We start from the raw sequence: 10,790 nt of genomic DNA on the forward strand, positions 1-10,790 counted from the left end.
GTATTTAATCGTTGACTGTGTTTATTTTTGACCACGGTATCTACACAGAAAATTTGCATCCCATTGTAAGGACAGTTATTTTTTCCATCACGTAACTCACAGGAATCCTTTAAGCCTGATGGCTACAAACTGCATTCCTTTTTCTATTTTTCTCCCCTACAAGCCTTTTTGTCTTTGTTTCTAAGCATGAGCTTTCTATTTGTGCTCTTTCTCCAGGCTTACCCTCTCAACTCTTTAGCGAAGAAACAGCCAACGGTGCTGGTGATCTGCGGACCAGAGCAGAACGGCTCTATCGGCCTGGTGTGTGCGCGACACCTGCGCATGTTTGTAAGTAGAAAAAACATTACAAATCGAGATGATCTGTTGCGCAATCCAAGAAGAGAAGAATTTATTTATTTATTATTTATAAATTTCCGCTTTCATATATGTATTTTATGTTAATATTGCTTTTTAAATGAACTTACCTGATAATCCTTATAATCTTGAGTTCGGAGTCATCTCCTTAATTTGTGTCCGGCTGCTTCTGCCGACTCTCCTTGTTCTTGAGCGTGATCCAGCACAGCACTCTGCCCAAAGTTGCCACGGAAACGGCATGGGGAGCATGTTGAGCACAAACTCTGCCAAGCAAACAAGAGGGAAAACAAGTGGAGCGTTAATCAACATTGCTGCGCCTGCTTATTGCAGTTGTGATTTTGAAGAAAAAAAATCCTGCAGGCTATTTTTTTGTTGTTGCAAACTTCATTTTGTCGGTAATCTGATGCTCAGCAGCCGTAAAGCAAGACATAATGCGGATTAATTGCATTCAATTTAATCTGCTGTACAATATTGCTTTTCCTTTGGGATAATTACATTCAGAATTTGTTTAGTTTACGGTTACAATGATTGAATGAGAATTATGAAAATATTTTCATCATGCTTGCTGATGACAATGTTGTGTAACACTTAAGTGATTACAAGACATTTTACTTTCATTAATAAACAAAAGTATTTAACCAGTTACTGCCTCTGCAAAATTGAAAGTTTTTAGCATCTCCTTGATATTTAAATAGAATCGTATTGAATTGACGCGAATCGAATTGAATCTGGAAATCGAACGGAACTCTTGTGAATCAAAATTGAATCGATTGAGGAAATTTGAATCGAGACCCAGCCTAAACTTTACAAAACCTTAAAAATGTCCCGCAGTCATTGACGTGTAACCGTATCCTCGGAGAGAATACTGCACTTACCTAGCCAGCAAGCCACATTAAAAACACCACATGATCACTCACTTTCTCAAAATCGAGAACAAACTGTTCTGGACGATAAAAATCAAAATCTCCGTTTGACTTGCATCAGGATTAACAGGCTGTCCCCGAATATAATTTGAGCTCCCGTAAACGTCTCGGAGCAGTTATCCCATTACCCTCTCGGCAAGAGTCCTCAGACAGTCATGACATCACGCCGTTGTTACTCTCATTAATGCTGTCTGCATGTGAACATGATGTCATGAGCGTCATGTCTGCCCATTTGGGCCTCGCGATCGCTGATATTTCAAGACAAATGATTGTTTTTGGAGGCCACTCAGAGGGCATCAAGTGAAAACGGATACGGATCTTTGATTTTTTACGGTTGAATGGACCTGCATGCTTTACCGTATGTCTGACTCGCAAGTTACCACAATTGATTGCTTGTTAAAACTGTGCGCAAAGTACATTATATTACACCACAAGTGAAGACTTGAACTCATCACTTATGTTGTCATCTTTTCTTTGAAACAACTTTTCTGTGTTGCCCCTCTGGGAGCACACGAGTCGTAGTTTTCTCCAAGTGCAGAAACCCAATCACTTTGGCCCCGGGAACACTCCCCTGGTGCCAGAGTGTGCGTTGTTCGCGGTTGCGCTGTGATCCGTGTCAGCTGGAAGACGCACGGGCACGCACGTGAGCGGGGCGCACTAACCCCCCCCGCCCCCCCAAAAAAAAAGGACCTACGCACATGCACTGCCTTTTAGTGGCTCAGCTGTGAATGTGATTAGAGCTGTGATCAGCATATTTGTCAAATCAGCTCAAGCCGTATAATCACCACTCATTTTTCACCTTTTTTAAATCTCATCTTTTACTTTTTGCTTCATCAAAATTGAGCCTATTGATCCATTAAAAAAATTTTGCATTTACAGTATGCTGTACACAGTATTATAAACATTAATATTGATAACAAATCAGCAAAAACTCAATATGTCACAATTTGGTAAATTTCATATTTTTTCAAAAAAATCTACAGTTTGCCAGTTTGCACTTGTCTTGTACTTTCATTTAAAAAAAAACAAATATATATATATTTTTTTTACAAATTATTGATCGATCTAAAGTGTTGAAAACATCTTGCTCTTTGTTGATGTAATGTTAATGTAAAGTGAACTACTCTAAACTTGATCTTTATCATGTTATTGGGAAAATGGCTGGATGGATGTTTTACTGTAATAAACTCACCTGAGTGAGGATAAAATGAGTATTTAAGCATAGAATTAGCAAATAATTTAGTCGCATGGCATTTATGTTGATACAACACAAAAGCACATTACAGTCATTCAGCAAAACGAGTATAAAAAAGAAAAAAAGAAAACAACATTAAAAAAATCATAAATTGTGTGTGACCTATTTATTTATTTATTTATATTGACTGACCCAATCAATCATAAGTGAACTTCCTTTTGACCTTCCCGTGACCTGCAGAGGATCTAAATGATGAAACTGCACGTGGACCATGTGAATTGTGGCATATTCCATTCTTATTCAGAGGGGGGTAATGGGCACAGGTGGAACGTGATGGAACGTCTATGGAATGGCCCTGCTAGTAACATCACACATTCTTAGATGAAAAACTTTTACAATGGCCCCCCCGTACGTCCTGCATCTCTGAAGAGGATGAATTCCTGGTTATGTTTTGGAAGGATGACATTAGCTAGCTGTTGTATTAAGGGTCAAAGTATACAAAGAAATAATTCACTTTATTTGGTGTGGTCAATGCCGCATATTTTCTATTATCTATTTCGGGAAAGTCATAAACGCATTTCCCACAATAAATAAATAAAAATTGTTTTTTTTTTGTTTTTTTACTGTATTCTTGCAAAAAAAGATGAGCGATTGTATAGAGCAAAGGCATGGAAATGATTATTCGTCTTTTGACTAACGCAGCAGCTGCTGTCATACATTAAACCAAACCTGAGCCGCCCTCTTAACTACAAACAGACAATTGTTTACAGTTACTTGGAACGTGGACTACAAAAATATCCTTGGGCAATGAGCCACACGCTGCTTCACCAAGTCTCCATATATACAGTACATAAATTTCCATTACAGCTCTAGTTTGATATCACAAGCCGTTCCCACCGAGAGGGGTGATCGGATTCAAACGACACTCACAACTTTTTTTTTTACAAGCTCATTCTAAGAACGACGTGCAAGTTGAAAGATTTGTATAAAAGGTGAAAGATCACAGGTGCGTCCTGCCGAACATCACAAACCTTTGGTTTCACGAGTGTCTGGATTTCTACTTTCACGTCTGTACAGCCGACACTCACTCAGGAAGCAGACGGCAGAAAACCGCAACTGCAGAACATTGCTCATTGTGCGCGCCTCGAGCTGCCGGCCTCGAATCACAGGCTGTCGGCTTGATTTCCGCCCTGTAACTTTTTGTTGTTGTCTTCTAATTCAGGAATATGAGCCCACCATCTACCACCCGAAGCGATCCCCGCACAGTCTGCATCAGGATTTCACGGTGCAGTGCGAGAAGATGGACATCCCTTTCCTCTCCTATCTCCCCACAGAGGTCAGCGACACTTTCACGGCATTCATTTTGCTGCTCTGTAAATTTTAAATGAGCATTCGGCTATCTTATGCGGCTTATTAGGGGTGTTAGAAAAAAAATCGATTCTGCAATATATCGCGATATTACAGCGCGCAATTCTCGAATCGATTCGATATGCGGCCGAATCGATTTTTAAACGTAATTTTTTTACGGGAATATTCAACAAAACGTCTTCCTTAAGGAACATTAAGCCTTAATATTTGATTTCAGGGCTGTTCAAACATGAAACAGACTGCAACCTGAATTTTCAGATAAATACATTTTCATACAAATCTTACAGATAAATAATTATTTTTTATACAAATCTTACAGTGTACATGTACAAGTTAACTGATTAATATTTCCTAAATTTGAGTAAAAAACAACAATGCAATAATCAATTTATAGATTCGTATCGGGATTAATCGGTATCGAATTGAATCGTGACCTATGAATCGCGATATGAATCGAATCGCCAGGTACTAGGCAATTCACACCCCTACTGCTTATGATATTCATTTAGGCTGAAAAGACTACACAGTTAATTGGATTGTTTTCAGTTGCAGAGACATGAAAAAAAAACCTACATCACCAGTGAGCACTAAAAAAAGAAAAATCCAGAGTTTATGAATAATCAAATACTTTAGTTTGTTCTTCACTGCTAAACGAAAACAATCCCGTGATGGACTTTTGCTCGCTGTTAAAGCAGCCGTAATTAACAATTTAGGTTACTTTTGTTTTGCTCCGAGGCTACATTTTTGTGGGAGGTGACATGCCTTTTTCAAATTCCTTCAATTTAAAAAATATATATTTAAAAAGCTAAACCTTTAAAGAGGAGTCAACCTAAAAATCCATGTTTTCTCACGGGGCGGCCATTTTGCCACTTGCTGTCAACTGAAAATGTCATCACAGTTGCGCCGCTAACGACCAATCACGGCTCACCTGTTTTCTGAAGCTGAACCACGATTGGTTGGTTACTCGAGCCCTGAACGACAACCGAATCTCTTTCCGTGTCGCATCTTAGTGAAAGTACTTCCACCCTAGCCTCCGGTTGAACTTAAATGTGAGTCATTCCCCCTGAGGGAGGTTTTTGTCTTCACAGGTCCAGCTCATAAACGACGCCTACAACCTAGTGATTGATGCCATGCTGGGCCCCGAGGACGACGCCGTCGACATTAAGGAGCCCTACGCCGGGATTCTGGTCACCCTCAAGCAGGTCAAGATCCCCATAGCAAGTGTGGATGTGCCCTCGGGTGAGTGTTAAGCTCCCGGCGTGACAACGGGGTTCCGTTTTTATGAGTAGAGAGGCCCATCTGCTTCAGGCAACAGAGTGTCGGCTCATCATATAAAAGCAACTTGCTGAGCATCGGCTGCACCAAATTATTTGCAATTATAATGCCGCTAAGCAGGATGTAAACTTCTATCAAAGTTGATCTCCTAAAAGTGTGATAAAATTTGTGAGCATGATAGGGCTGTGTGATGAATTGATTTTATTGATCAATTTTATTGCTCAGGCTGATTTAGTCTTTTTTTTTCTTTTCTTTTTTTTTTAAATCACTTGCGCTTAACGTTTCCAGTCAAAGTGCCAATTTGTTGCAAAAACAGTTCAATAAAATGTAAACTTTTGACAAGCCGCAAATATTTTGCTGAGGTCGCTTTGCCTCACCTGTATAACATGACAAAAGCGATATGACAGATGGATCATACGATATTACAAGCCATTGGTTTGACAGCTCATTATATATTACAATACATACAATACATACACAAAAAAGAGAAAACACACTTATTCTCCATTTAACCGGGGGGGGGGGGGGGGTGGACATGGTGGGAGTGAAAATTGCTGGAAACAATTATTGCGAAATAAATCAAATCCAAGAAAGTCAGGGGAACACTAACTTTATATATATATATATATATTAGGGTGTTAAAAAAATCTATTCGGCAATATATCAGTTTTTTTACAGCGCACAATTCTCGTATGGATTTAATATGCAGCTGAAACGATTTTTAAAGATCAATTTTTGATGAAAATATTCAACAATATGTCTTACTTAGGGTTAGGATTTACACATTAAGAATAGAAGAATGTTATATAAATGGAACATTAAGCCTTAATATTTCAGGGCTGTTCAAACATGAAACAGACTGCAACCTGAATTTTCAGATAAATACATTTTCATACAAATCTTACAGTGTACATGTACAAGTTTAGTGATTATTATTTTCTAAATTTGAAATCTCAATAATCAATTTATAGATTCGTATCAGGATTAATCGGTATCGAATCGAATCGTGACATATGAATCGTGATACGAATCGCCAGGTACTAGGCAATTCACACCCCTAATAATATATATATATATATATATATATATGCATTACCATACTAAAGCACAAGTGAGCCTTAAGATTAGATTTGATGGGATGGGACTCTCCCGTTTTCATTCTGGGATGGTTCATATATCGTGAAAAAAAAAAGGAATCTGTTCTTCCTTGGTACATTTAAATCAATTTGAGTAGTCCCTCGCTACATCACAGTTCGATTATTCATTTTCATTTGTGACCATAACTTTATCGAATGCAGGTTTAAACTCGACTCGTACATTTAGTCTTTATCTTCTTCCTCTTGTTTCTCAGGTTGGGATGTCGAAGAGGCCGGTCAGGACGGGATAAGCCCGGAAGTGCTCATCTCTCTGACGGCACCCAAAAAGTGTGCCATGAGTTTCTCGGGAAAGCATTTCTTGGCCGGACGCTTCCTGCCTTACGATATCCAGAAAAAATACGACCTCAACCTCCCAGATTACCCGGGCACAGACTCTCTTATCGAACTGTAACGCACGGGAAACATTTTGGCAGCGTTCTCTTGTTTTGCATCTTACAGATGAGGAACAACAATGTCTCCGTCGTGTCTTTCGGCCCTTAGCCGCATTTGCTGTTCAGTGACAGTAGGAGGATTTAGAACCTGTGACCTGGTGTCTTTTTAGGGTGAAGCTTGAGGTTGTTTCTGTGTCAGTCTCCAAATAAGAACTGTAGCATTATACATGTTGGATTTATTTAACAAAAGAGATTTATTTTACAGAACTTTTTCTTGTTTGACACTGAAGCGTGCAACTGTTTTTGTTTTTTTTGCATCAAAGCAATATTTTTCTTTTGTCTTTTTTTGCTTTTACGAAAACAGTTCTTGTTGTCTAAATAATAAAAAAATTCATTTAAAAACTGTTCCAAGTTTATGTCATTGACTTTTCGATCATCAATGTTATTTCCACTACAGCAGCATTTACTGTAAATGTCTACATGAGTCTCATTTGTCATGGCAGTGGAAAAAGAACAAAATGCACGCTGGACTCAATTTCATGATCGACTACAGGCAAATGAATTGGTCAATTGTTTTGTTTTTTTAGGATGATACAATTGCTTCAATCACACGAATGAATGATAAACGATGATGATCTAACCTGTTTAGTACACACACTTGCACACATGCACACGTACTTACCCAAACAAAATGACGCACAAAAATCGGAATGGGGTAATAAAATGAGCTTGTAAATCCACCCTGGAGGTCAGGCTACTTGCTTTAGTTTATTGATCCATAACTGGACTCGACTTGGTCATAAACAGGTAAGATCCGCCTATAACCAGTCATAGACAAAGGAAGGATTGTCATTACGGAGCTTACAACTTCTGGTTTCAATAAGAATGACCAAGGGAAGCTCCTTAATGAATGAGGTCATTGGTGTTTATTGTACAAACCTAATTTGAATCCTAATGCACTAAAACTAAGTGTGTGTTCATATAGAAGTCAGTATAATGGAATGTCAGTCGCCATTTTCCTCCCCTCTCGTTGGCATTAAACTGTCAGCTGACAAGAAAAACGTCCTTCATGGCAATCAGGAAACAATAGCTTCTCACCACTCAGACATTTGTGCTTTTTTTCTTTCTTTTTTTTAAAGCAGGATTACACAAACAAGTTTTGGCTGAAAGTTTACTGAAGAAATTGAAGCATCAGGAGTTCTTTGTAAAATTTGTAAAAGTAAAAACCTAATAAAAAAAAAACCTTGATGGAAACGCCAGATTAACTCATTCACTGCCATTGACGGCTATAGACGTCAAAAATTCATTTGACTTTTTTTTTTTACTTTTGTTAACAAGAGTATTTTTTTATTGTACATTCAGAACAGATATAAAATTTGTGATTAATTGTGAGTTAACTAGTGAAGTCATACGATTAATTACGATGACAAATTTTAATTTTCGCCTGACTGGGACGTCAGGCGATTACATTTTTTCATTGTAATTAATCGCATGACTTCAATAGTTAACTCATGATTAATCACACATTTTATATCTGTTCTAAATGTACAGTTTTTTTCCCTAGGTTTTCATACTCTTGATAACAAAAGTGGTAAAAAGTTAAACTAATAGAAATAGTTCAAATGAATTTTTGACGTCTGTAGCCGTCAATGGCAGTGAATGAGTTAAGGACAAATAATGCTTTCTCGTACCAAACACAAATTCCATACGGTAAAGAGAACATAACGATGACGCAAGGTAATCGTTTGTTCCTGTGCTTTTAGACCTGTAAAAGTCCTAACATTAGCAAGAAAAGGAAGATAATGCTGATGACGATAACGTTTGCAAACATTTCCCTCAACTTTCAGGCTACATGACCGTGCCTTTTTTTCAGCCAAATTAGCATAATAGCCCTTTGCCGGAACATTAAGATTGTAATTGGTGACTGTAAACATGACCTCACGTTGCATAAACAACCTACACATGTAAATAAATCCTCTAGGATCCACATAGCTCGAGGGCACGCGGATGAGCGGGTTTATTTACAAAACTCTGGTCCTGGATAGTCAAAGATTTCATCATTGCTTGGGTCTGCTTACACAGATGGACTTTGGTATGTCGGAGTCATCACGCTCAATGTGAACAACAGCTTTGTGTTTCAATAACGTAAGTAGGTGGAGAAACACTGTCAACATTACAGCTGTAGACTTAAAAAAAATCATTTTAACTATTTCTATTAGTTTAACATTTTTTTCCCATTTTTGTATGAAAACCTAGAATTTTTTTTTGTACATTTAGAACAGATATACAATTTGTGATTCATCGTGAAGTCACTAGTGAAGTCATGCGATTAATTACGATTTTGACTTTTTAATCGCCTGATGCCCCTAATTTTTTAATAATCTTTTCTTTAAAAAAAACAATTTTTTTTTATTTTTTTATATATATATATAGTTTTTATTTTTGAAAGAAAATATTATTAAAAATTAGGGGCGCCAGGCAATTACAATTTTTAACCGTAATTAATCGCATGACTTCACCAGTTTAACATTTAATACAATAAAAAAATTCTAGGACTTCATACTCTTGTTAACAAAAGTGGGAAAAAATGTTAAACTAATAGAAATAGTTGTAATTAATTTTTGACGTCTATAGCCGTCAATGGCAGTGAATGAGTTAATAAAGTTTACATGTCCATCAGGCTACGTTTCGATCTACAGATGAGCTGCTGGTATAACCTCAGGTATACAACAATAACATTAAGGCAACTGGTAGCACAATGGCATTATGTCGTTTATAATCTCAAAACAACATACTGCATCTTATGACACGTACCTAAAATAGTTGAACAATAATAAAAAATAATGATATTGTATAACCCCATTTAAATCCCAGAGGCTGTGTAAAACAGACAAACACATGTAATGCTTGCTGTAACCGAGCCTTTAACAAGCAACATTCCTCTCATTAGCTGCGCTTAGTTTGCAATGCCGCGAACGAGCCCACTATTACGCCTCATAAGCACATGTGGAGACTTTGCCCTCGCTGGACTTTTTTTTTTCTTTTCTCGGAGTGCTGTGACATATGACGCCACTTCCACTCTTTTGGCAGCAGAGAGCCGTGCAATCAGTGGCTGTTAAAAACGTGACACGCATGAACCGCAAGTGGAAGCAGAGGCCGAGCGCAGGCAGAGAACGTCAAAGACAGTAAGAGGGATCCCATTCCAAGACAATTCAAGAAATAAACTATTTGAATATGACAGAAGTGCTGCTTTTTAAAAAAAATTAATATATATATATATATATGTCCGACAGCTGTACCACCCACAACAACACATAACTTTCTAATAAGTCTAAATTCTTGAAACCATTGCTAGGAAACCTATGGCAAGTGGGCCATATTTGGCCAGTGAACGCATTTTATCTGGCCCATAATCAAATCTAAAAACAAATAGAACATCAGAGGAAGTATTTAAAAAAGCCCAGACTTTTAAACCACAAATGTTCAGAGTACATATGTACAGCTTTGGAAAAAATTAAGAAAAGAAAAAAAAACACTAGACCTTTTTTTGGTATGTTCACCATTTTTCAGTTTCTGCAAGTCAATGCTCTAAATGACAATAATTGTATTTGGAATTTAAAAATGTGAGTACTTATAAACTATAAATAGCAAAATCATATAAACGGATCATTTTGATGATTTTTTACACAGATTTAGTTTGGCCAAAGGACGTCTTTACGAATGACAACTTTAAGGCAGCGGAAGGGTCCAGATTTAAGGAATCAGACATTTGTACATCTTGTGGCAATTGTAACAAACTGTTCTTCAATTAATTACTGATTGATTTTCACTATTCACCGTGTCTTTGTTAACAGTAACACTACTGAGCAGATGCCAATAAGCACATATAGGAGCAGCTGTCAGCCACAGCTCACAGCCAAACAATCACACGCCACTCTACCAGTATTTTGAATACTTGCATGATTTATTTTTTTTGCATTCTGATACATACATGATGGATTTAAAAAGTGTGTTTTATTCATTTCAAATGCGATTTAAAGTGGGAGGGGTATAATTATAGTTAATTTTTTTTTCTATACTGTCCCTCTATATGGCTGAAAAGCGGGTGGGTCTGGAATGTATCCCCCTGCAATGACTATTTATTAAG

At 37.4% G+C, this 10,790-nt stretch overlaps 1 protein-coding gene across 1 annotated transcript in view; it reads left to right on the top strand.

Annotated features, from left to right (window-relative positions):
* The window catches only part of yjefn3 (YjeF N-terminal domain containing 3), a 29,844-nt gene extending 22,794 nt beyond the window's left edge, over positions 1-7,050 (top strand). The window contains exons 3-6 of the mRNA XM_086088606.1: positions 217-327; positions 3,695-3,808; positions 4,929-5,079; positions 6,467-7,050. Coding sequence (XP_085944732.1) covers positions 217-327; positions 3,695-3,808; positions 4,929-5,079; positions 6,467-6,663 — 573 coding nt within the window. The 3' untranslated portion in view covers positions 6,664-7,050. The remainder of the gene's footprint in view (positions 1-216; positions 328-3,694; positions 3,809-4,928; positions 5,080-6,466) is intronic.
* The last annotated feature ends 3,740 nt before the right edge of the window (positions 7,051-10,790 follow it).

Source organism: Leptonotus elevatus, chromosome 11 (genome assembly GCF_054856555.1).
Source record: "Leptonotus elevatus isolate MCC_2025b chromosome 11, RoL_Lele_1.0, whole genome shotgun sequence".
Lineage (NCBI taxonomy): Eukaryota > Metazoa > Chordata > Actinopteri > Syngnathiformes > Syngnathidae > Leptonotus > Leptonotus elevatus.